The sequence below is a fragment of the Piliocolobus tephrosceles genome, chromosome 17, assembly GCF_002776525.5.
Source record: "Piliocolobus tephrosceles isolate RC106 chromosome 17, ASM277652v3, whole genome shotgun sequence".
Lineage (NCBI taxonomy): Eukaryota > Metazoa > Chordata > Mammalia > Primates > Cercopithecidae > Piliocolobus > Piliocolobus tephrosceles.
Genome location: NC_045450.1, coordinates 4,676,482 through 4,703,505, shown reverse-complemented (window position 1 = coordinate 4,703,505; position 27,024 = coordinate 4,676,482). Strand labels below are relative to the sequence as shown.

Here is a 27,024-nt window from a genome sequence, read left to right as displayed (position 1 = left end):
GTCAACATGACAAAGCCCCGTCTCTACTAAAGATACAAAAATTAGCCAGGTGTGGCCAAGTGCAGTGGCTCATGTATGTAATCCCAGCACTTTGGGAGGCCGAGGCAGGTGGATCACGAGGTCAGGAGATCGAGACCATCCTGACTAGCACAGTTAGCACAATGAAACCCTGTCTCTACTAAAAATACAAAAAATTAGCTGGGTGTGGTGGTGGGTGCCTGTACTCCCAGCTGCTTGGGAGGCTGAGGCAGAAGAATGGCATGAACCCCGGAGGCAGAGGTTACAGTGAGCCGAGGTTGCACCACTGCACTCCAGCCTGGGAAACAGAGCGAGACTCTGTCTCAAAAAAACAAAAAAAAAAAATTAGCCAGGCATGGTAGCATGGGCCTGTAACCACAGGTACTTGGAGGCTGAGGCAGGAGAATCGCTTGAACCTGAGAAGCAGAGGTTGCAGTGAGCACATATTGCACCACTGCACCACTCCAGCCTGGATGACACGGCGAGACTACGTCTCCAAAAAAAAAAAAAAGGCCAGGCCCAGTGGCTCACGCCTGTAATCCCAACACTTTGGGAGGCCGTGGCAGGTGGATCACTTGAGGTCAGGAGTTTGAGACCAATCTGGCCAACATGGTGAAACCCTGTTTCTACTAAACACACAAAAATTAGCCAGGCATGACGGTGCACACCTGTACTCCCAGGTACTCGGGAGGCTGAGGTGGCAGAATTGCTTGAACCGGGGAGGCAGAGGTTGCAGTGAGCCAAGGTCACTGAACTCCAGCATGGGTGACAGAGTGAGACTCTGTCTCAAAAAAAAAAAAAAAAGAAAGAAAAAAGCAAATGCAAAGTCTCCTGACAGCGGCGCTCAGCCTCGGGACCAGAATTCTGGAAAGCAGGAAGCCACAGGCACACCCCCACCTGCCCCGGGCCCTTGAAACTCAGCCACCCGACGAAGCCCCAATCCCTGCTCAGCCTTATCTCAAAAGACCACCCGCTGCCCAACTCCCAGGTCCTCGGGAAGGTGATGGCCAGATGGCACTTACCTTTTCAAAGGCGGCCAAGAGCACGTGGGCATGGCCAGTCACTTCCACCACTGCTGGGGAGAGAGGGGCAGAGCAGTCAAGAGTCCGGGCCTGCCCCACCCAGGCATCTCACCTCCCCGAGCCTGGCAGGCCTGTGGCACCAAGGGCTCAGCCTGCACAGAGTCCAGAGTCTGTTCTGGGACCCACCCTCTTGCACTTTCCACTTCCTCACCTGCCCCAGACTCCAAGCTGCCCACACCCTGCCTTGTGGCGAGCCCAAGGCCCTATGCCTGGCCTGCTTCATCACTGCTGCAAACACTCCTCCCTCAGGACACACTTCCTCCTTGCATGGCCTGCACGCCCAGGAGGATGGAAGAGGATGCACTCACCATCTCCTTCGTCCACCACAGCCTGGATGACCACTGGAAACACGCCTCGGTCCAGGTCAAAGTTCAGCTGAGGAGAGAGTTGGCAAGAAAGGTCAGGACCCACAAAGCCAGGCCTGGAAGCCTGGAGTCGGTCAACAGATGAGCTGGAGAGAGCAGGCAGAGAGAGCTCAGAGGACACGCCTCGAGATGGCAGGAAAGGCGGATGCCAGCCTTGGCACCTTTTTTATGTGTGTGTTAAAACAGATAAAACATAAAATCTGCCATTTTAACCATGTTTCAACAGCGTTGAGTAAAGTGCATTTAAAATGTCATGCGACTGTCACCATCCATTTCCAGAACTTTTCATCACCCCAAACAGAAACCCCACGCATAGCCATCAGCACCCACAAACTCTCCGTCTCCTCCCCCAGCCCTCGGAAGCCACCACGTGCTTCCTGTCTCCAGGGATTTGCCATTTTCGGACCTGTCATTTACATGGAATTGCACAACAGGTGACCTTCTGTCTAGGTATGTTTCCAAAGTTCACCCACAGTGCAGCACGCATCGGTGCTGCTTTCCTGTTTCTGGCCAAATAACAGGCACTGTGTGGACATCCATACGCTGCGCATGCATTCCTCCGTGACGGACACCGGACTGGGCCCGCGTCCTGGCTACAGTGAGCAGCGCTGCGTAAGTGTCCGCCTGAACCGCGCTCTCGCTTCTCCTGGGTGTGTGCCTTGGAGGGGAAGTGCTGGTCACTGGGCAACTCCCTGTGACTTTCTGAAGGCATCTGGCTTGGCCCCAGCAAACCCAAAAGGCAAGCAAGGGAGACCACAAGGCTGGCTTGAGTCCAAAGGGAAGCTTCCTCCTGCTTTCATCCCAACCCTGCTGTGCATAGGCTGAAGGCCACCCTCTTCCCCACGGCCCCCAGGGCCCCGGCAGTCAGCCCAGCACAGTACCATCCTCTTGGAGCCCTACTCCTCGGCACTGCTCTGCGGGTCTCGCCCTGCCCTCTGCAGGCCAAGTCCTTCTCTGGGCCTCAGGAAGCACTTGGCCCCTGGGCTTCTATCATTCATAGCCTGGCAACCAGGAAAGCCACCTGCCACCATCAGGCTCCCTGACTCCCTCTGTGGAGGGCAGGGACCCTGCCTCTCCAGTCAACATGACATCCTCGGTGTCTGGCACAGAACAGCAATGGACACATGCATCTGTTTATTCTGGGAGGAAAAAGAATCATTTATTTCCCAATCAAGATTTACTGAAAGAACGGATACTGGCTGCGCCACTGTGAGCATTCTAAAAGCCAGCGAATCATTTGCTTAACACGAGTGAACTGCAGGAGATGGTAATTATAACACAATAAAGGTGTTAAAAAAAAAAAAAAAACATAACAAGGCCAGGTGCCATGGCTGACGCCTGTAATCCCAGCACTTTGGGAGACCCAGGGACCCAGGTGGCGGATCACCTCAGGTCAGGGGTTTGAGACCAGCCTGGCCAATATGGTGAAACCCCATCTCTACTAAATTAGCCAGGCGTGGTGATGCACACCTGTAATTCTATCAACTCGAGAGGCTGAGGCAGGAGAATCACTCGAACCCAGGAGGCAGAGGTTGCGGTGAGCCGAGATCGCGCCATTGCACTCCAGCCTGGCGGACAGAGTAAGACTCTACCTCAAAAACAAAAACAAAAAATGGATGAGACATCAAAGAGGAAGGGCCTGGCAGGCCCAGCCCAGGTAAGGGCACCTGGGTCGGGGCAGAGCGTCCTGCCTCCCGAGGCCGACCACAGGCCTCAGTGACCAAGACTCACGAGGAAGAAACAAGCCCCTCCATGTCTGCAGCAACCACCCCCCACAGACGTCCAGGTGGGACCACTCCTGGCCCAGCACACGGGAATCCTGAGCCCGCAGCCAAGCACTCACCCCGAACCAGCAATGCTCAGAACCAACACACACACAGGATGTCTCGTCTCCCACTGTCCCTCCGTGAAGTGGGCAGCAGAAGCAGGGCAGGGGCACACATCCCCACCCCAGCGGCCCACGGTGGCTTTCATCTCAGGTCCTCCTATCTCAATGAGCCTCGGCTTCCTTCCTTGTAAAATGGGGTCATTATTGTGCTACCGCATGGGTTTCAAGGATAAAGCACAAATGTAGTCCTCTCAACAGACCCAGCACAGAGACACTGCCTGTGGTGGCTGCTACGGTTGTTGCGAATATTACTATTATGATTTTTTTTTTTTTTTTGAGACACAGTCTTGCTCTGTTACCCAGGCTAGAGTACAGTGGCGGGATGTTGGCTCACTGCAACCTCCAACTCCTGTGTTCAAGCAATTTTCCTGCCTCAGCCTCCCAAGTAGCTGGGATTATAGACGCCTGCCACCATGCCCAGCTAAATTTTTGTATTTTTTGTAGAGACAGGGTTTCACCACGTTGGCCAAGCTGGTCTCAAACTCCTGACCACAAGAGATCCGCCTGACTCAGCCTCCCAAAATGCTGGGATTACAGGCATGAGCCACTGCCCCTGGCCCAATATTACTATTATTTAAGGAACAGAGGGAAATGTTTCTTCCTAAGATTTGTCAGCACAGTGAATTTCCTACCGAAAACACAGACGAGGAGAAGAGTCACGCGGACCAGAGAGAGCAGTCAGGAGAAGGCGACAGGCAGGAACAGCAGTGTCGAGAAAGTGCCCGACTGCCAACCAGGAAGGCTACGTGGACACGGACACAGGGCAAAGGCTGGCAGCACCCAGGCGCTCCCAGGGATGTCCCCACCCAGCAGGGACTCCATACCCACAGGCACCTGGCACACAGCTACCGCAGCTTCCTGCCATCTGGAGCTAAGAGTTCCATTCCAATCAGAATGAATGGCACATGTAACCCGTCGACACAAGAAGCCCTGGGCAGGCAGCCATCAGCTGAACAAACCACAAGCCTGGAGACCAAGTCCACACGGGCCTAGGCCCTGCATCTCACGAGGGAGGGTCACAGGCTCCAGCCACAAGTCCCGTGGGATGGACACCAACGCACACGTGGACAGAGGTGGACACAGACACTGACGCTGGGGGCTGTGCTGTGAAGGCTGAGAAGTGCCGTGGTCTCAGTTAGCGAGGAAGGGTGAAGCCAGGAGCTGGCAGGGCACCGGCCCGGGGCCAGAGTCAGCGCTGCTGGCAATGAGTCTAGCTCCTTACCCATTCACTACAAACAGGCCCTCACCTGAGCCTCAGTTTCCCCATTTGGCAAAATGGAACGGAAGTCATGCCTAACGCAAGGCTCCAAGTGCTGTGGCTGGCAGAGCACACAGTCAACACCAGCACCCAGAAGTCCTGTGCGTCCAGGCAACGGGAGCCGACCCAGTCTCCTCTGGGAGGGGGCTGGAGGGTGCAAAAGCAGAAAAGGGTGCGAAAGGTGGCCAAGGAGACCAATCCTGGGCCGGAACTTTCTGAAAATGTCCACACACATCAGAAAGCTGCAGGCTGTTGGGCCTGACATGGTGGCTCATGCCTGTAATCCCAACACTCTGGGAGGCCGAGGTAGGAGGACTGCTGGAGCCCCAGAGTTTGAGATCAGCCTAGGCAACATAGTCAAACTCTGTCTCTACCAAGCAAGCAAACAAACAAACAAACAAACAAAAGAGCCAGCAGTGGTGGCACCTGTAGTCCCAGCTACTGGGAAAGTTGAGGTGAGAGGATCTCTTAACCCAGGAGTTCGAGGCTGCAGCGAGCTGTGTTTGTGCCACTGCACTCCAGCCTGGGAGACAGAGTGAGCCCTTGTCTCAAAAAAGCGGCGGGGGAGGCTGCAGGGAGGTGGGGCACATGTTCCCACCCACCAGGACCCAGCCAGGCCTCCAGCTCCCAGCCAACGGAGGGATACCACAGACACCTGGCTTGCCAGAGGGATGGACACTCCCTTCCCTGGCCTGGGGAGCCTGTCAGGGGCTGATGATGCTGGGACTGTAGGCCCCTTGTGAGCCTGTTTCCTGCCCACTCCACTGAGTCTGCATAGGAGCCATCGTCCCAGGGTTGCCTGGCAACGCTCCCACGCTGCTGCCACAAGGGCTGTCATTAAGCCCGGAAAGGAGGAGTTAACGCACCGGCAGCCGCTCCTTTACGTGATGGAGCCGGACAGGGTACGCAGAGCTTTGTGGAGCACGCCCACCCCCACGCCCCTGCCCACCCCGCGCTTCCACCCAGGCCTGGAATGCATCCACACAGCCAGCACCTCAGCACTGGCGGAGGAGCCTCTGAGTGAGCTGTGATTTTTTCTCATCACACTGCAGAAACTCAGTGCTGACAGTGCTTTACTGGTGTGGAATAAAAACCAACGGTCTGGGGAGGCGTGCACGATGGTAGCTGTAGCCTTGCCTCCCACTAGCCGGCTGGCAGACTGGGGTTTACAGTGGGCACCCCGGGGAAAGCCCTTTGCATGCTGATCACGGACCCCTCATGGCCACCCTGTGAGGGACTGCTTCCAGCCCGTCTGCAGAAGGGCAAACCCAGGCTCACAGAGCTGCAGAACTGGCCTAACGCTCTAGAGAGAGAAAGCAGCAGAACCAAAGCGGGCCCCCAGCCCCTCCACACATGTCCTCTCCGCTCCTGGGCAAGGCCAGTGCAGCCACGCTGGGCACCCCTGTGGCCTGTCCTTGCAGCTGTGCTCTTAACGACGCTAAGGCACGTCTGGCCCAGCATCTGAGCCCCTCAGGTTCTCTCTGGGAAAGTGTCTCCCTCCTACTCCAGGTCTCTGTGGCCTGGCTGCAGGCAGGAGGCCCCCGCCCCAAGTGGGGCCACAAAGAGAAGGCGCACGGCCTCCAAGCACCTCTAGACCCAGCCGGATGGCCACGCGCTGGCCCGCAGGGCACTCGCTGAGAACAGGGCTAGCTGAGGGAGGTGGGAGGCTAAGCCACAGAGATCCCCGCCCTGATGACACAGTCCCTGGAAGAAACCTCAGGTCACCCAGTCTTCTCTGAATCTACACCAGTAAGTCTCTACTTTTCTTAAACAAACCCGAGAGTTTTTCTGTCACTTCCATCCACAGAAGTCCTGACAAAGACAGCACCTCGAAGGCCCCACGGCAGCAGCTGTCCCTGATGTGTGCTGACTCATGGCCATCCACGGACCAGCCAGGGCTACACTGCACACGGGCGTTCATTCAGCTTACTCAGCAAACCCTCACCTAAGGGCCCCCGGCGGGTCCAGTGCCAAGTCCGGGACAGAGGTACGGACAAGGACAACTAGGGTGGTTCCAACCCTCTCCGGGCCCTGAACCCTCAGGAAGCTGGCCACAGTGACCACTCCCTCCCCCAACCACCTCACCTGCAAACCATGGCTCACAGGGCATGGAGACTGGGGCTCCCCAGAGCGGAGGGGCTGGGGGAGGGACCCCAGGGAACATGAAACAAACAGGGAGCACAGACACCCCCAAACTCCCACTCCCCAGAGTTCAGCACACACACCACACAGCACCCACAGCCACACGCGAGAGCAGCGTGCAGGGTCCACACCGGTGATGCTGGGAGAGGACAGAGACTCCGCCCACCCAAGGGAGTCTGGGGAGACATTTATTTTACCTTTTTTTTTTTTACCTTCCCAAGAAACGGAGTCTCACTATGTTGCTCAGGCTGTTGCAATGGCTATTCAAAGGTACAATCCCACTACTCCTCAGCATGGGAGTTTTGATCTGTTCGGTTTCCAACCTGGGCCGATTCACCCCTCCTTAGACAACCTGGTGGTCCCCCACTCGCAGGTACTTTCACTTTTGAGACAGGGTCTCGCTCTGTCACCCAGGCTGAAGTGCAGTGGCATCATCATGGCTCACTGCAACCTCCATCTCCCAGGCTCAAGCGATCTTCCCACCTCAGCCTCCTCAGTAGCTGAGACTACAGGCGAATACTAATCCATCACACTAAGCTGATTTTTGTATTTTTCATAGAGACAAGGTTTTACTCAGGCTGGTCTCAGACTCCTGGCCTTAAATGATCCTTCCACCGCAGCCTCCCAAAGTCCTGGAACTACAGGCAAGAGCCACCACACCTGGCTTGTTTTATTTTTAATGCAAGGACAAGGGAGGCTTTTTACAGAGACTGGCTGCAGGTCAGGAAGAGAGAAGCCACAGGACTGGCCCCAGCATAAGTCAGCTCATGGGGCCTCCTAGGAGGGCATGTGGTCAATGTCTCCTCCTGGCCTCGGACCTAGGACCCACAAGGTCTATACTGTTTTTTGTTTTGTTTTGTTTTGAGACGGAGTCTCGCTCTGTCGCCCAGGCTGGAGTGCAGTGGCTCGATCTCGGCTCACTGCAAGCTCCGCCTCCCGGGTTCACGCCATTCTCCCGCCTCAGCCTCCTGAGTAGCTGGGACTACAGGCGCCCGCCACCTCGCCCGGCTAATTTTTTGTATTTTTAGTAGAGATGGGGTTTCACCGTGTTAGCCAGGATGGTCTCGATCTCCTGACCTCATGATCCGCCTGCCTCAGCCTCCCAAGGTGCTGAGATGACAGGCGTGAGCCACCGTGCCTGGCCACACGAGGTCTATACTCGTGTTACACAGGAACCCCCTTGGACCAGGGTCTTTGCAAGCTACAGACCACATGGACGCTGGAAAACAAGGCAAAGGGAGAAGGAAGGAGGATACAGCTTTGACCGAAAGCTAGAGAGGGGCCTAGGAGCGAAAACTAGCAAAGCAGCCACTTAAGCCACAACCTACAAAAGGCCTCATTAAAAGAAGTCTGCAGCTTTGGCTGGTCACAGTGGCTGACACCTGTAATCCTAGCACTTTGAAGGCCAAGGCAGGCGGATCACGAGGTCAGGAGATCAAGACCATCCGGGCTAACATAGTGAAACCACATCTCTACTAAAAATACAAAAAATTAGCTGGCCATGGTGGCATGTGCCTGTAATCCCAGATACTCAGGAAGCTGAGGAAGGAGAATCCCTTGAACCCAGGAGGTAGAGGTTGCAGTGAGCCAAGACCGCGCCACTGCACTCCAGCCTGGGCAACAGACTGAGACTCCATCTCAAAAAAAAAAAAAAGAGACGTCTGCACCAAGATTTTAAACAAAAGTAAGGTTAAAAAGTTTGAAGGAGGCCGGACGCAGTGGCTCAAGCCTGTAATCCCAGCACTTTGAGAGGCCGAGATGGGCAGATCATGAGGTCAGGCGATCAAGACCATCCTGGCTAACACGGTGAAACCCTGTTTCTACTAAAAATACAAAAAATTAGCCAGGCGAGGTGGCGGGCGCCTGTGGTCCCAGCTACTCGAGAGGCTGAGGCAGGAGAATGGCGTGAACCCGGGAGGCGGAGGTTGCAGTCAGCTGAGATCCGGCCACTGCACTCCAGCCTGGGCAACAGAGCAAGACTCCGTCTCAAAAAAAAAAAAAAAGTTTGAAGGAACACCACCTGGTGTGAACAGACCCTGCATTGCTGCAGCTGGCAAAGGGAGCCCCATTCTTCACGCCTCCCCAAACTCCAGTGTCTGAACCTCTGAGTGTGGCTGCCTGGTTGGCCTCTGGTCCCCTGGCTCCGCCAGCATGTGGCCCAGGCCTTGCTCCAGTCCATTTGCACGTCTGCCCGAGCACAAAGACTGGGGTAGCCATTCCCAGGCCTTATGAAGCCGGAGGAACCCAAACACACAGGTCCCACTGCGCTGGCCCCATCCCCGAGAGGAGAGAATTCGAGAGAAGTAGCAAAGGGCAAGGAGGAGCCCAGCCAGGATTACCTCGTCATCCTTCCATTCCAAGAAGTCGATCTTGAAGGAGGGCAGGGAGAACTGCTGGCTCACCCCTCTCTTGTAGTGGACGGTCTCGGACTGTAGTGAGGGACTTTTGGGGCTGTATCTGCGGGGAGCCGAGAGCAGGCAGTGAGACTGCAGCAGGACGAGGGCCCTCCATGTCCGTCCCTCCCACACTGAAAGCTGGCAGGGATGCAGACATCTGTCTTTTGGGGACCCTCTCTTGTGGGGGACAGCAAACAGCCTACATGACTACGTGGCCCTCACCCTTCCAGGGCCTTCCACCACAGCCTCTCTGCTCACCATGCAGCTCTGCCCACGTCAGGCCCGGCTACGATTCTTCCAGAGCCCACACCCGCCCAATCCCTTTGCCACATCCCCCAGTGCGGCTGTGCTTTTCCTTTCGATGGGGTGCTAGGCTGGTTTACTCTTTTTTTTTTTTTTTTTTTTTTTTTTTTTTGAGGTAAGAGTCTTGCTCTGTCACCCAGACTGGAGTGCAGCGGCATGATCTCAGTTCACTGCAACCTCTGGCCCCCGAGATCAAGTGCTCCTCCTGCCTCAGCCTCCAGAGTATCTGGGATTACAGGTGTGCACCATCATGCCAGGCTAATTTTTTTTTAGTACAGACAGGGTTTCGACATGTTGGCCAGGCTGGTCCGAACTCCTGACCTCAAGTGATCCACCTGCCTCAGCCTCCCAAAGTGCTGGGATAACAGGCGTGAATCACTCCGCCTAGCTTGAGTGTTTACTTTTAGAATGAACACAGTACTTAAGTACACACAGTGCAAAATGCTCCTTCCCCACCCCTCACGCCTGCTCCCAGCAGCCTGTTCTCCGCCCCAGCAGAGACCCACATAACACTCCCGGGGGGCGAGGCACAACGGTGGCCACACGCACCGAGGGTCTCTCTTCCTCAGCATTCAGACACGGTAGGCGTCAACACTGCTCTTTCATGTGTCCGCACACACTGGGGCTGTGTCCTGTGAACCACCACACTGGTCCTGCTGTGGTTTTATCACTCGGTCAGGGCTCCTGAGATGGTCACCAATATCTCACTCTTGCCAACACCCTTCTGCATGTCTTAGCCACAGGCCAGGCGCAAGTGCATCCCTAAGACATGTGCCTGAAGCAGTTTCATGTCTGATAAAACTCCATGCAGGAATCCAATTCACAACCCACAGACCCTCCCTCCACCACACCGCCCTGCTTGCCTGCGGCCAGGGCTGGCTCTCCTGGACAAAGGCACACCGAGCCCAGAGGCGGGGGGAGGGCCACCACTGTACACACAAAGGCAGAAGAGGCCTGCCCTGGACACCAGAGCCCAGCGTGGGAGGAGGCACTATAGGGGAGGCCCAGGCTCAGCCTCAGTAAAACGCACAGTTAAGACACCACCCTCAGGCAGACCCCAGTTTTCTCCTGTGAGCTGTGGAGCCCTGCACACATCCCTCTGAGCCTCAGTTTCCCTGTCATAAGGCAGGGAGGGTGGCTTGCCCTGCAGCTCAAACGGATGGAGCACTGGCAGGCTGGATGAGGTCTGGGTGCCTGGGCACGGCCTCCAGGTCCTGGAGCTGCTCCTGCTCTGTGATCCCTGCTGGGAGGGGAAGCAGGCCTCGTACCAGGTCCTGAGAGGAGCGGACTGTTTTCTCTGTGATCCCCGCTGGGAGGGGAACCTGGTCTTGTGCCAGGTCCTGAGACAGGGGGACTGTGGCATTTCTCTCGTCACTAGCCCCCGGGGGTCTAGGACAGGGTGATACCAGCCAGGGCTGGCAGGGCATTTCTCTGCTCTCTCTAGCCTTTCTGGTGGCAGCGGAACCCTCTCTTCAAGCGCACCCGAGCTGGTTACCCAACCCCTGAGCGCTGGGGGGCAGGGGGCAGACAACTCACTCACACTGGCCTGTGACCTCAGCGCACACCCTATTTGTAGCAGCCCCCGGACACCTCCCCAGAACCCCAGCTCCTCCACCATGTCGGCCAGGCCCGAGGAGGGCACCAGGCCCCATGGGTGTCACACACTCAACCCCAAGCAGTGGGATGCAAGAAGGGGACAGAGGGGCCTGCCCTGGTCACTCCAAATGCTCCTATACCCAGTAACTCCATGCCTGTCATAGCACACAGGCATGCATTTCTGGTGTCATTAAAGAAATATAATCTGTGCTGGGCGCAGTGGCTCATGCCTGTAATCCCAGCACTTTGGGAGGCCAAGGTGGGAGGATCATGAGGTCAGGAGATCGAGACCATCCTGGCTAACACGGTGAAACCCCGTCTCTACTAAAAATACAAAAAATTAGCTGGGCGAGGTGGTGGGTGCCTGTAGTCCCAGCTACTTGGGAGGCTGAGTCAGGAAAATGGTGTGAACCCGGGAGGCGGGGGTTGCAGTGAGTTGAGATCACGCCACTGCACTCCAGCCTGGGTGACAGAGCGAGACTCCATCTCAAAAAAAAAAAAAAAAAAAAATATATATATATATATATATATAAAATCAAGTGCCAGGGCAAGGTAGAGCCTCAAAGAACAAAGTATAGAAAAAGGGACCTGTTCCTCCCCCAAGTGCTGGTCCACAGGAAGAGCCCTGGCTGCCGGGGAGCCCAGGGCCAGAGCCCAAGGGCGGCCTCACCTGGTGGCAGGTTCCCTCAGAAGCCCACGAGTCATCTCCACCAGCCCCTCAGCTCGAGCACTCAGGCTCCTTTCAGGAGCATTTGTCACATGAGGGGCTGTGCACAGGACACATGGTCCCCTCCTCACACCACCCACCCACATTTCCAGCTGAGGACACAGAGGCACAAGCAGTCACGTGCTCCAAGCCACTCAGTAGGGACAGCATTCAAAGGCTAGGCTCTCAACCACACCCTATTGCCAGATGCAAAGCTGACCACTGAGCAGTGTGCTCCAATGCAGGAAGGTGGGGGGTACACTCCTGCCTGTCCCTAAAGCCACTTGGGGCAGATGTGCCTTTGTATCCTGGAGGTGGTCCTGCCAGCTCCTGCTGAAGTTGCACATTTCAAACTTTCAGGGCCAGAAGGACCCTTACTTCAAATAAAACCTCTGAAAGTGCAAATATGTAATTGTGACACAATAAAAAATAAATATTTGGTCCTGGCCCCAGTTCCTGACACAGACTCCTCTAAAACCCCTGTCATTTCCTGAGTGACAGGCGTGCTACGAGCCTCTTTTGTTCTGTTATTTGGTCCTTGATCTTTGCTCCTGACACAGAACTCCAAACCCTTGGAATTTCCTGGGTGGCAGGAGTGTCTTACGTGTCAATGAGGTGACTCTTGGCTCCTGTATGGGGCTGGCCGCCAGAAAGACCAAGCCATGATTAGAAACTTGGAAATGTCATCTAAGAGCGCCTAAGGAAAAACAAACAAAAACCTGGGCCAGGCAGGCTGGGCTGGTGGCTCACGGCTGTAATCCCAGCACTTTGGGAGGCCAAGGCAGGTGGATCACCTAAGGTCGGGAGTTCGAGACCAGCCTGTCCAACATGGAGAAACCCTGTCTCTACTGAAAATACAAAACTAGCAGGGCACGGTGGCACATGCCTGTAATCCCAGCTACTCGGGAGGCTGAGGCAGGAGAAGCACTTGAACCTGGGAGGCGGAGATTGTAGTGAGCGAGATCGCGCCATTTCACTCCAGCCTGGGCAACAAGAGTGAAACTCCGTCTCAAAAACAAACAAAACCACTTTGGGAGGCCGAGATGGACGGATCATGAGGTCAAGACATCAAGACCATCCAGGCCAACACGACAAACCCCCCATTCTCTATTAAAAACACAAAAATTAGCCAAGCGTGCTGGTGCATGCCTGTAGTCCCAGCTACTCAGGAGGCTGAGGCAGGAGATTCGTTTAAACCTGGGAGGCGGAGGTTGCAGTGAGTCGAGATCGCGCCACTGCACTCCAGCCTGACCAACAGAGTGAGGCTCCGTCTCAAAAAAATAAAAAAACCTGGAACTGAATTTCAGCCAAGCCCCATCCTCCAGGGAGGGGATGGGGGCTGAAGACAGAGTTCATCATCAATCCTGCCTACGTGATGAAGCCTCCGGAAAAAGCCCTGAAATATGGGGATTTCGGGACAGCTTCCGGGTTGGTGAATACGAAGGTGGCACGCACCACCCCTTTCCCCACACCTTGCCCTGTGAACCTCTTCATCTGGATCCTTTATAATCAACCAACAAACATCAGCCAAGTGTTTCCCTGAATTCTGTGAGCCACATCAGCAACTGATCAAGCCTGAGGAATGGGTTGTGGGAGCCTGATTCACGGCTGGTTGGTGAGAAGTTCAGGCGGCAGTGGGGGCTTATGACTGACGTCTGAAGTGGGGCAGTCTTGTGGGACTGGGCCCTCAATGTGCTGCACAAACTCCAGGCAGCATCAGAACTGAAACGAGTCACAGGACTCCAGCTGGTTCCCGCAGAGAAGAGGGGAGTCCCTGGGGTGGGAGACACCCCTCACATGGTGGTAAAGTCCTGGGAGTATGGTAAGAGAGCATGGTTTGGTTTTCTCCCTCTGGTTACTAAGGCAGACAGAAGCCTCCCCAAGGAGTCCGGGGACCCCCAGCCCAGCTGGTGCCAGTTGGCTGTGGGACTCACACTGCCCTGCCGTTCAGGAACTCCTCCGACGCCTGGCAGTAGATGGTGATGGCCACGCGGGCATCAGCATCGAAAGTGAACTCCAAGCTGTAAAGCACCCGGGGCTTGTCGCCGTCCTCAGTGGGGCTGTCAGCGTCGTCTTTGTACCTACCCCAGGCGGTGGAGAGAGAGGCAGCGGATCAGAGGCCACATCTGCGAAGGCTGCCTCCTGCCCTGCCAGGCTGAGGGGCCGTGGAGGCAGCTTTGTGGACACAGCCCACTTCTCCAGTAGACTTGGGGGCCGTTTCCTATTTGGACACGAAAGCCCAATGGTCCAGGGCTTGCCTCTCCTTCTTCCCGCCCACAGAAGACGGGGTACATGCTTTTGGTTCAGAGGCACTCCCAGATGCCTCAAGTCTAGTCGGTTTAAGCAGTTTCTGAACCTACTGAAATCTGGTGCTGGGTCATTCCTGGCAGTGGGGGGGCCGTCCTGTGCATGGCGGGAAGTCAGCACCCCTAGCACCCACCTGAGATGCCAGGGCACCCCACGTGGCTGCCTCCAGACACTGCCCAGGGTCCCTGTGAGGCACAGCTGAGAAGCCCTGGCTAAATGGCGCTCGTTCCACATACGCTTTCCCTCACTCAGCCCAGGGCAGCCTCTGACTCCATACGGGAGGATGCAGAAACGGGGGCCCCTCCCACCTGTCCTTTTCCTCCAGTAAGCCAGAACCTCTGCCCCGGGCTGCGCCCCACAGAGCCACAGGGTCCCCAGGGGCAGGGCGAAGGTTACCTCACCAGCCGGAGCGAGTCTTTGCGGATGTTCACCAGGCTCCGCAGTGTCTTCACGGGCTCGTGAGGGGCAGGAGTGACGTAGGGAAACTAGGAGGAAAACCACAGGGCCGCAGGCGACTCCCTTAGGAGCGGCCAAGGACAGAAAACGGGTCCGGGCGCAGCGGCCACGGCCCCAACGAGTATCCCTGGGCTCTCGTTCCCGTGTTGGAGGCTGTGTGGGTACGCTGTTCTCGTTTACAGGTAGAAGCTGCAGGCCACACAGTCCGCACATGCAACAGCCAGGACCAAACCACCCTGTGCAAATCCGGCCAGGCAGCCTCAACGCCCGATTCCTGCAGGCTGGGGCTGCCCATCCCCAATCTGCTCTCCCAGGCTTCCCACATCCATCACTGTCCGGAGCAACCTCAGCCCCTTCCTTGGGCCCCACTCTTTCCATCCTCAAAGCTTCCCACGAGCACCCCCGCCCCAGGCTGAGCCCCTAGATCCCACAACATTTAGTGGCTCCTCCGGCCTCCTGTCCCCCAAGGCCTGCACCCTCTCACCTCCTCCTCTGTTCCCAGGCCCCCTGCCTTTCTGCTCCCTCCCACCTATCACGGCTTAGTTCAGCCACGGCCTCTCCAGTGGAGTCTCCCTTTCTGCCCTTTCTCTCTTCTACCCATTTGTCCTGTGTTAACTGTCTATACTCCCACTAGGTAGCAGAGGCAGGGTCTGCCTTCGCCCTAGGCCCTGGAAGAGTGCTAGGCACACAGCAGGTGCCAAATGTGTGCTGAACAAACGGACAGCTCACAGTACTCGCGTACTATGACAGTATTCGAATGTACCCGCCTCTGGCAACGAGGGGAAGATATCAGCCAGCTGTCTATATCTCTCCTTTGGACAATGTCTCTTGCCCACTGTTGTAGGGAAAGCAAATTTTTTTTTTTTTTTTTTTGAGACAGCCTCACTTTGTTGCCCAGGCTGGAGTGCAGCGGCGCAGTCTCGGCTCACTAAAACCTCCACCTCTCAGATTCAAGTGATTCTCCTACCTCAGCCTCCTGAGTAGCTGGGATTACAGGCACGTGCCACCACACCCGGCTAATTTTTTTTTTTTTTTTTTTAGCAGAGACAGGGTTTCACCATTTTGACCAGGCTTGTCTCAAACTCCTGGCCTCAGGTGATCTGCCCGCCTCAGCCTCCCCAAGTGCTGGGATTACAGGCATGAGGAACAATGCCCGGGGTCTGCAAATACTATTTTTCCTTTTAAAGAAACTCATCCAAGAAAGCTGGAATCGAATCCACAACGTTCTGCAGCCGTTGCAACCCAGACGCACCCGTTCAGTATGGCTGCTCTGTTTCTCAGTGACCTGCCCCTGGCCATCTGGCCTCTAAGGGGCAGCACCCAGACACAACCCATTCCAGGGCACATGTCTACACCCAAGATCAACTGGAACCCTGTCAGGAGCTCTGCCCCGTTTAAGGGTGATTTGGTGCCCGTCTGCCCTCATGGCTGGGATGCAGACCGCTGGGGACAGGGGCCTCCCACCTCCGCAGCCCAATGAGAGCCCTGTCCAGACCCACCTGGACTGGGCGGCTGCCCAGGAAGTTCAGGTCCATGTTCTCTCCAAAGAGGTAACCTTCAGGGTGAGGGGTGTCAAATTTCTCTCCTCCCATGAAGAAGTGCGAAGCAAAGTAGTTTCCTGTTTAAAAAAGGAAACACGATTATAGATTGGTTTTTTGCTTCTGAGACGGAGTCTTGCTCTGTCACCCAGGCTGGAGTGCAATGGCGCAATCTTGGCTCACTGCAACCTCCACCCCTTGGGTTCAAGCGATTCTCTGCCTCAGCCTCCCGAGTAGCTGGGATTACAGGCACGTGCCACCATGCCCGGCTAATTTTTGTATTCTTAGTAGAGACGGGGTTTCACCATGTTGGCCAGGATGGTCTCCAACACCTGGCCTCAAGTGATCCGCCCGCCTCAGCCTCCCAAAGTGCTGGGATTACAGGTGTGAGCCACAGCGCCCAGCCTGGAAACACAGTTATAGACTCTGAGTCTGAACACAGATGTGGTAACATCTGATGGCCAAGAAGCCCAGTCCTGAGAAAGGCTCCACCTCAGGGGAGCTGGTACAGACAGGCCAGCGGGCGTCCCCCACACCTTCTGCCTCGGCCACCTGGCCTCGGGCCTTCCAAAGTGGCCTCCTGACCTCCCCACACTGCCAGCCTCAACACCCTTACCTAGACGGCTCCTCACTGCTCACAGCCTGTCAGTCAGCCCCCAGCTCCAACACCACTTTCTTCTGTGGTGGCCTGAGCTGTGTTCCCGATGAAGACAAGTTCGGGTCCTACCCCACATCCACCCCCTACTTGCGCATGTGACCTTATTTGGAATTAGGGTCTTTGCAGATGTAATGAAGCTAAGATGAGGTCATACTGGATTGAAGGGCTCTAAATCCAGTGACTGGTTCTTAACAGAAGGAGAAGAGGGAGGTGTGGATGTAGACTCGTACGAAGGGAAGACCAAGGGAAGACAGAGGCAGAGACTGGAGTGATGCGGCCACAAGCCCAGGGATGACAAGGAGTGCCTGGGGCCCCAGGAGTGGGGAGAGGTAAGGAAGAATCCTCCCCCAGTGCCTTCAGGGAGCGTGGCTCTGCTGACAGCTTGGTTTCTGACATGTGCCTCCATGACCGTGAAAGAATACATTTCTGCATCGTAAGCCACGGTTAGAGGTCATTTGTCACAGCCACCCCAAGAAATCCTTACACATTCCCTGACCCCAGACTAAGTCACCCCACCCCCAAATCTGAGCCCTGTGTACTTTCCATGTCAGCATCAAGCCCGGTTTAAAATCTCTGTGGATCTGGACTAGTTCGTTCAGTCTGACTCCCGCGTGAGGGCGGTAGGCTGCAGGCAGCACCCATCAGCACCCTGGCACACTTAGGCACGAGATCTGCGCTTCTCCTATGAGGAGGGGATGAACAGCTGGGCAGCCTCAGAGACTTGCACTCAGAGCCCTGCCGAGGAACACTGAGAGTATGGCCTGGATTCTTGACCTGACACCCAGATCCAGCCCCGTTTCTCCCAGCACACAGTCCCTGAGAGGAGGGCCAGGTGACCACAGGGGCCTGTAGATTTCAGGGATGCTCAGACTACATGGTCCTCAACCTCACATAGTGCAGGGACTTCCGGGAATTCTCAGAATCCCTACTGGGGACCCCAGAATCCCTATTCCTTCTCAGAATTCCCACCTGAGGCCAGGTTGGCCCTTCCCGGGGCCCTCAATGGGAATTCTGAGACCTTCAGGCCCTGCATGGCCTGTGTCCTTCCTGAGAACCACGGCTCCAGTTACAGTTCGCCCAGCCATGGCCAGCAAGAGTAGCTGGGCCCCAATCATGAGTCCAGGATGCTCCACCCGAGGGAGGTGGCCCAGAGCCAGGTGCCGAGCACAGCTGATCCTGACTGCCAGGAACAGTGGGCAGGAGCCACAGCCCCACCTAACCCCCCATGCAGAACAGGGACCACTGAGAGGTGATGACGACCAGAAAACAAGAATAAAGCGGCGACTACTTCAGCAAGTGGGACGGCCTGATTTTATGGACCATCACGCCGCTGTTGGAACCAAGCTGATCTAGACATACCGACGTGGATTGGGTCACAGAGTATTTGCAGGTTAAAGAAAACAAGGTAACACATTGCAAGATCATTTTCTGAGGGGTCACTGCACGCACTGAGATGTGCACAGCACAAATTGTGAATACACAGAGAATGTTCTGGAAGGACACACCCATGAGGCTGCCAGGGAAATTGGTGCAGAGCAGATGAGCGGTGGAGCAAAGCCCATGTGGTGGTTTTAAATCAAAAGGAAGAATACCTGCAGTACAGGTGAGCCCAGGATGCCTTCCCCAATCACCTGGGCCTTGCAAGTAGCCCCACCACATTGAAAGCTTCAGTGCATCTTAATATGCTAAGTCTTTAAAGGTGAATTTTCCACACGGCCTATGGGAGATCCAGGGGCCACAAGGCACACCATTCCTCAGGACATGGTGGTCTCCAGACGCTGGTCTCAGGCTTGGTCGGCCTTTAGCTCATCCAGTCTCAAGCCCAAGTCATGGAGCAGGACTGAGGGAGGGCCCGGCCCAGAGCCACCTGCCTGACCTCCAAGACATACACCATGTTCATGAAAACCACATGAAGGACTTGGCTGCTGGGAACCCCCTGCACTAGCCACTGGCAGACAAGGGCCACAGCAGCATGGCAAGAGGGTGTGGGAAGCCCGCGGCCCTGCTGACCAGCCCAGGACCCATCATTGGGGGCACCCTTAGCAGTGACGAGTCCCCACCCTTCCAGGCTCTCCCCAGAGCTGACGTAGTGCGGTGGGGTCCAGAAGGCCAGGCAGCCTTGGTCTGCAGGGAGACTCAGGAGTGGGCTTGCCCCTGCAAGGCCTTCCAGGCTGAGGCACCGGGAACTCCACGACCCCAGGCAGGAGACAGGTCCCTGGTTCAGAAGCCTTCTGCTCCAACCTCCTCCTAGGGCACCTTCAAGGCACAACCACTTTGTGTCCAAGAAGCCCTCTGAGGTTCCTCTCTGTAGGCAGAAGATGAGCGAGGTGGCCAGCCTCCACGAGGGCCCCCAACGCATCTCACCTCCCAGCTGACATGTCTCTGGGTGGACCGAACCCACACCGAACAGGGCTGACCAGGTGACCAGTGAGACTTCGTGAACATGGTGTATGGCTTCTAAGGCTCTGGGGGAAGCTGCTGCCATGCTGTGAGGACACCCAAGCAGCCCCATGGACAAGTCCACGTGGGGAGGACCCGAGGCCTCCTGCTAAACCCAGCAGCAGCATGCCGGGCTGTGAGCCAGGGAGGCAGCCCCTTCATGCCCAGGCAAGCCCTGAGGTGACCACAGCCCACCCACAGCTTTTTTTTTTTTTTTTTTTTTTTTTGAGACAGGGTCTTGCTCTGTCACTGAGGTTGGAGTGCAGTGGCACGATCACTGCAGCCTTGGACCTCCTGAGCTCAAACAATACTCCTGCCTCAGCCTCCCAAGTAGCTGGGACCACGGTGTGCACAATGCCTAGCTCATTTTTGTTTATTTTTTGTAGACACGGGGTCTCACTATGTTACCCAGGCTGGTCTCAAACTTCTGGGCACAAGCAATCCTCCCACCTTGGCCTCCCAAAGGGCTGGGGTTACAGGCCTGAGCCACCATGCCACAGCCTGAGCGAGGACTCATGAGTGATGCTGAGCCAGAGCCCTGCAGCGGAGCCATTCCCAGTCACAACCCACACCGTGAGGTAGTAAGTGCTGTGCTAAGCCACTAAATTCTTAAGGAGTCACCCAGAAAGAGACGTCGAATCTCTGAGATGTGGTCTCAGTGACTGTCATTCTCTTCTCCTGGCTCCCAGTTCGACTTCATTTCTACAGTCACAGTCCTGGTTAGAGCCTCTGGCACCACCTGCCCTGTGACTGTGCCCACTCGCCAGTCTCTCCACATCTCCTGGGTCCCCAGGTCTGTTTCTGGACCCACTGCCCTCAAAACCCTGCTGGCATCCCAGCCACACGGGCAGGTCCCAGTCTCCCTGCAGCCTCCGAGGCCCCAGACAAGGCCACTCTGCCAGCCCCGGCCCGTTCACACCTCGGGGCCCTGGAGTCCTCAGCTCATCCAGCTCTTCCCTGGAGCTCCGGCTCCACCTCAAGCTGCCCTCTCCACAAGGCCTCTTCTGACACCCTTTTACAACTTGCCAAGCCCCCAATACCCCCGCTTGCTGACCAACCTTCCCACTCCCCTTTCCGGCCTTATTCTTCTCCACAGCACTTTTCAGCCTGGTGTTCTAGATGGGAGGCTCTAAGATCTGACGGTATGCAGTTTTAAGCTTCAATAACTTCAGAGAAAGTAATTAAGCTGGGCCGGTGGTTCATGCCTGGGAGCTTTGGAAGATCAAGGCAGGAGGATCACTTGAGCCCCAGAGGTCAAGACCAGCCTGGGCAACATACGGAGACCATGTCTCTACAAAAAAATTCTTAAAAATTAGCTAGGCATGGGGCCGGGCGTGGTGGCTCATGCCTGTAATCCCAGCACTTTGGGAGGCCAAGGCAGGAGGATCACGAGGTCAAGCGATGGAGACCATCCTGGCTAACATGGTGAAACCCCGTCTCTACTAAAAATACAAAAAATTAGCCAGGCGTGGTGGCGGGCGCCTGTAGTCCCAGCTACTCCAGAGGCTGAGGCAGGAGAATGGCGTGAACCCAGGAGGCGAAGCTTGTAGTGAGCAGAGATCGCACCACTGCACTCCAGCCTGGGTGACAGAGCGAGACTGCGCCTCAAAAAAAAAAAAAAAAAAAAAATAGCTAAGCATGGCGGCGCATGCCTGTAGTCCTAGCTACTCAGGATACTCACTGAGACAGGAAGATCGCTTGACCCCAAGAGTTCGGGGCTGCAGTGAGCCATGATCACACCACACTGCACTCCAGCCTGGGCAACAAAGCAAGACCCTCTCTCTCTCTATATATATGTATGTACACACACACATATGTGTATAAATAACTTCAGAGAAACAAACACTACAAACTAAAACACCTGCATACGTAATAAGTGATTATTAATTTTTTCCTGTATCTTTTTAAAATTAAGTTTTTGGCCAGGCGCAGTGGCTCACGCCTGTAATCCCAGCACTTTGGGAGACCAAGGAGGGCGGATCACGAGGTCAGGACATCGAGACCATGGTGAAACCTCATCTCTACTAAAAATACAAAAAATTAGCCGGGCGTGGTGGGATGAGCCTGTAATCCCAGCTACTCGGGAGGCTGAGGCAGGAGAATGGCGTGAACCCGGGAGGTGGAGCTTGCAGTAAGCAGAGATCGCGCCAGTGCACTCCAGCCTGAGCGACAGTGAGACTCCATTTCAAAAAAATAAAATAAAATAAAATAAATAAATAAAAGTAAGTTTTCTACAATTAACGTGTATCATTTCCACAATAAGAAAAATTATTTTTAAAAGATTAGAGACAAGGAAGAAGGGTGCTGTTAAAGCAATAGTTGTAATATCACAAAACTGGAACCATGTTCTAGAATGAGATCAAGGTAATGGTGGCTTGACTGAATATACCAAAAATCACTGACTTGTACACTTCGAAAAGGTGACCCTGATGGTAAGTGAATTTCATTTCAATAAAACTTATTAACAACTAGAAGGACTTCAGTTGTGAGGTGATGAATATTTTTTATACTAGGTTTTTATGTCAATTTTTGGCAAGCAACTTGGAATTAGATACTATTGTTACATAAAAATCTTGCTAATTCCTATCTAATTCATGTTATCAAGGTTTCTCAACTTAAAAAACAGAACTAGCCCAGGTGCGGTGGTTCACACCTATAATCCCAGCACTTTGGGAGGCCAAGAGAGGTGGATCACCTGAGGTCAGGAGTTTGAGACCAGCCTGACCATCATGGAGAAATCCCATCTCTACTAAAAATACAAAATTACCCGGGCGTGGTGGTGTATGGCTGTAATCCCAGCTACTTGGGAGGCTTAGTCAGGAGAAGCGCTTGAACCCAGGAGGCAAATGTTGTGGTGAGCTGAGATTGCGCCATTGCACTCCAGCCTGGGCAACAAGAGTGATACTCCATATCAAAAAGGAAAAAAGAAGAAGAAAGAAAAAAAGGCCGGGCATGGTGGCTCAGCCTGTAATCCCAGCACTTTGGGAGGTCAAGGTGGGTGGATCACGAGGTCAGCAGATCGAGACCATCTGGCCAACATGATGAAACCCTGTCTCTACTAAAATACAAAAAATTAGCCGGGCATGGTGATGCATGCTGTAGTCAGAAGGCTGAGGCAGTGGAATCGCTTGAACCCAGGAGGCAGAGGTTGCAGTGAGCCGAGATCACACCACTGCACTCCAGCCTAGTCACAGAGCAAGATTCTGTCTCAAAAAAAAAAAAAAAAGAAAGAAAGAACGAACTAGAATTGAGGGTCTGAGCATGGTGGCTCACACCTGTAATCCCAGCACTTTGGGAGGCTGAGGCAGGTGGACCACTTGAGGTCAGGAGTTCTAGACCAGCCTGGCCAACATGGTAAAGCCCCATCTCTACAAAAAATACAAAAAAAAAAAAAAAGGCTAGGAGTGGTGGTGCATGCCTCTAATCCCAACTACTCAGGAGGCTGAGACAGGAGAATTGCTTGAACCTGGGAGGCGGAGGTTGCAGCAAGCTGAGATTGCACCACCTCACTCCACTCCAGCCTAGGCAACAGAGCAAGACTCCATCTCAAAAAAAAAAAGAAAAAGAAAAAACAAATAAAGAACTAGAATTGAGGCTGAAATCTGTATCATTTTAGCAATAGCTTATCTCCAATGGTGAATGTATGAATTAACCAGAGAAAAAGGAACCCACCTACTCAAGAAATATACTTCCAATGTCTTTTAGTATTTCTACTTGTTACCGATAAAAACTGTAATATTTGTTTGATCAGTTGGGTATTAGTAATGGCCATTCAAACCATCAAAAATTCCTCACAGCTTATGATGATGCACAATTTTTCAAAATTCTAATTTCAATTGATGTGCATATTTTGGTTGCAGACACACAATATGATCAATACAAGATATTTCCCAGGCGCGGTGGCTCACACCTGTAATCCCAGCACTTTGGGAGGCCGAGGTGGATGGATCACCTCAGGTCAGGAGATCGAGACCATCCTGGCTAACACGGTGAAACCCCCGTCCCTACTAAAAATACAAAAACTTAGCTGGACATGGTGGTGGGCGGCTGTAATCCCAGCCACTCGGGAGGCTGAGGCATGAGAATGGCATGAACCTGGGAGGCAGAGCTGGCAGTGAGCCGAGATCATGCCACTACACTCCAGCCTAGGCAAAAGAGTGAGACTCTGTCTCAAAAAAAAAAAAAACAAAGATTTTCAAGCAATAAAAATTCAAGCAGGCTGGGCACTGTGGCTCACGCCTGCAATCACAGCACTTTGGGAGGCCAAGGCGGGTGGATCACAAGGTGAGGAGCTCAAGACCATCCTGCTTAACACGGTGAAACCCTGTCTCTACTAAAAATACAAAAAATTAGCCAGGCGTGATGGCACGCACCTGTGGTCCCAGGTACTTGTGAGGGGCTGAGGCAGAATTGCTTGAACCTGGGAAGTGGAGGTTGCAATGAGAGAGACTCGGTCTCAAAAAAAAAAAAAAAAAAAAAAAAATCAAGCAAGGCCAGGCACAGGAGCTCATGCCTATAATTCTACCACTTTGGGAGGCCAAGGTGGGAGGTTCAGTTGAGCCCAGGAGTTCCAGACCAGCCTGGGCAACATGGCAAAACCCCATCTCAACCAAAAATACAAAATTAGGCCAGGTGCAGTGGCTCATGCCTGTAATCCCAGCACTCTGGGACGCCAAGGCGGGCAGATCACTTGTGGTCAGGAGTTCAAGATCAGCCTGGCCAACATGGTGAAATCCCATCTCTACTAAAAATACAAAAATTAGTCATCAATGGTGGTGTGCACCTGTAGTCCCAGCTACTCAGGAGGCTGAGGCACGAGAATCGCTTGAACTTGGGAGGCAGAGGCTGCAGTGAGTCAAGATTGTGCCACTGCACTCTAGCCTGGGTGACAGAGTGGGACTCTGTCTCAAAACAAAACAAATTAGTTGGCATGGTGATGCATATTTGCAGTCAGAGCTACTCGGGAGGCTGAGGAGGAAGGATCACTTGAGCCTGGGAGGTCAAGGCTTCAATGAACCCTGATCAAGCCACTGCACTACAGCCTAGGCAACAGAGCGAGACTCCATATTTAAAAAAAAAAATCAAGCATTAAAAATTAGAATCCACCAGGCACAGTACTCACACCTGTAATCCCAGCACTTTGAGACGCCAGGGCGCGCAAATTACTTGAGGTCAGAGGTCAGGAGTTCAAGACCAGCCTAGCCAACAAGGAAAACTGTCTCTACTAAAGATACAAAAATTAGAGCAAGGCATGTTGGCTCACGTCTATAATCCCAACACTTTGGGAGGCCGGGGTGGGTGGATCACAAGGTCAGGAGTTTAAGACCAGTCTGGCAACAAAGTGAAACCCCTATTTCTACTAAACACACACACACACACACACACACAAAATTAGCGGGTGCACACCTGTAATCCCAGCTACTCAGAAGGCTGAGGCAGGAGAATCGCTTAAACTCAGGAGACAAAGGTTGTGGTGAGCAGCGATCACACTACTACACTCCAGCCTAGGCGACAGAAGATGAGTCCGTCTCAAAAATAAATAAATTTAAAAAATACAAAACTCAGCTCATGCCTGTAATCCCCACTACTCAGGAGGCTGAGATGGAAGAATCACTCGAATCCGGGAGGCAGAGGTTGCAATGAGCTGAGATCGCGCCACTGCACAACAGCCTGGGTGACACAGCAAGACGGTCTTTAAAAAAAAAAATTGGAACCCAGTCACATGCTCACAGATAGGGAAACGCTCGACAGTGCAGGGTTACAGGATGGACCCACCCCCCCAGCAGTTAGAAGCGGGATCCACCTGATCAACACGGGGCAGACAACAACCCACACCTGCAGGAGACAAGACCAACTGGGAAGAACCGGAAACACCTCACAGGGAATCCAGGGCCGCCCGCGGTGGCTCACGCCTATAATCCCAGCACTTTGGGAGGCCAAGGCAGGCAAGATGGCTTGAAGCCAGGAGTACCAGACCAGCCTGGGCAACGTGATAAGACCCACGTCTCTACAAAAAATGGCCAGGTATGATGGCTCACACCTGTAATCCCAGCACTTTGGGAGGCCGAGGCAGGCGGATCACCTGAGGTTGGGAGTTTGAGACCAGCCTGACCAACATGGAGAAACCCTGTCTCTAATAAAAATACAAAATTAGGCCAGGCGCGGTGGTTCAAGCCTGTAATCCCAGCTACTTGGCAGGCTGAGTGAGAAGAATCGCTTGAACCCGGGAGGTGGAGGTTGTGCCATTACATTTCCAACAAGAGGAAAAAACTGTCTCAAAAAAAAAAAAAAAGTAGCCAGGCACAGTGGTGCCTGTAGTTCCAGCCACTCAAGAGGCTGAGGCAGGAGGACCATGTGAGCCCAGGAATTTGAGGTCGCAGTGAGCTATGATTGGGCCACTGCACTCCAGCCCAAGCAACAGAGTGACTCTGTCTCAAAAAAGCAACTCTGTTGCTCACACATGGATATCCACACGTGGAGAAGAAACACGGAAAGGAGACTCTAGGTCCCTGACAGGGCAGGAAGAAGGGACCAGGCCTGGGGAAGTGTTAGGGGCAGGGCCAGCCTTTTCTTTTGCCTCAAGAAAAGTGGCGCACCTGTGTGCACGTGGTGTGTGCATGCATGTGCTGCGTACATTTGTGCACAAGCTCAGGACCAAGAGGAGCGGGCAGAGCTGCCGAGGGGGTGGAGAAGAAAAGGAGACTGTGATGAGAAGTGGGAAGGCAGCTGTGGAGGTGAAAGAACGCAGGTGGAACAGCACCCACCGGGCTCTCCCTCCACACTGGCTGAGGTCAGCACCTTCACTCTCTTTCCTGCTGGCTGCAAGGAGAGAGGGGCAGGCAAGGCCCCCACTTTCCAGGCGGGAAACGAAGCTCAGCCAAAGCCCCCAAGCTCATCAGCGGCAGAGGTGGGGCGCACACCCCGACTCCAGAGGCCACTTGTGTCTCAGCCTCTGTGCTGGGCACCTCCCCTCCTGCAGCCGGGGGAACACGGGGACAGGAGTCAGTGGTGTCACCGCCAGTGACAATGGGCCCTGTTCACACACAAAGAGCCACACGCAAGGGGCTTCCCCAGTAGAATGGCTGAAAATCCTCCCGTGGGTTCACAGAGCCCAACAGACGCCACAGAGTGCCAAGATTGTCCTGAAAATCCCGGCTCTGTGGAACCAACACACTCAAGGACCCAGGGCCTCACAGCAGTCCTCAAACACGGCTAAAGCAAAGGCATCCTTCTCCCCTGGTTTACTGTCTCCCCCACGGGACTGGAACCCAGCAGTTCAGTGCCTCCCTGCCCAAAGCATTCGGACTCTGGCTGGCCTGCAGGTGTCCGGCGAGCTGGACAGGGAGGGAACAGCCACAGAAATGAAAACTGCACAATCCCTTCCTGGGGAGGCCTCTAGGCGTTCCCCGCAGCTTCGATCCCCTCCACACATGCCTCAAGGCAGGAGAATACGTATGTCTGTCATCCTTTACGGCTGAGAAAAACCAAAACCACAAGGCCATAGGTCAGAGGCTGTCTCGGGGATGGCCAGGGGAAGGGGACAACCCTGTCCCTTCCATACAGGCCACAGAGTCAGCCAAGAAGCCTTCTGGGGCCCCCTTTTGTCTCTCGCACCTTGTCAATATCTGGTGGTACACAGTGTGCAATGAACACCACCAGACATCCGCGAGAGGAAAACAGGGACGTTACAAATCACTGAAACGAGCCAACCTTGGAAGGGCGGGAGGCTAGGGACGCGGCAAGGCCTCCCAAGAACACGGGTGAAAGGCCAAGCACAGGCCATCTGAGAGCACAGACGGGTTCAACGGATTCAGCAGAGGAGCCACAGCAAACCACCGCCCGAGCCGCAGCAAACCACCGCCCGAGCCGCAG

At 54.5% G+C, this 27,024-nt stretch overlaps 1 protein-coding gene across 8 annotated transcripts in view; it reads right to left on the bottom strand.

Moving 5' to 3' along the window:
• MGRN1 (mahogunin ring finger 1) overlaps positions 1–27,024 on the bottom strand; it is a 66,310-nt gene that overhangs the window by 25,977 nt on the left and 13,309 nt on the right. For 4 of the 8 annotated variants that reach the window (XM_026447561.1, XM_026447563.1, XM_026447567.2 and 1 more), the window contains exons 2-7: positions 16,017–16,135; positions 14,458–14,546; positions 13,689–13,835; positions 9,093–9,210; positions 1,409–1,475; positions 1,041–1,093 (exon numbers count right to left, since the gene is read on the bottom strand). In XM_026447561.1, coding sequence (XP_026303346.1) covers positions 1,041–1,093; positions 1,409–1,475; positions 9,093–9,210; positions 13,689–13,835; positions 14,458–14,546; positions 16,017–16,135 — 593 coding nt within the window. The remainder of the gene's footprint in view (positions 1–1,040; positions 1,094–1,408; positions 1,476–9,092; positions 9,211–13,688; positions 13,836–14,457; positions 14,547–16,016; positions 16,136–27,024) is intronic. The other 4 variants (XM_026447562.1, XM_026447564.1, XM_026447568.2 and 1 more) reach the window with 1 other exon arrangement.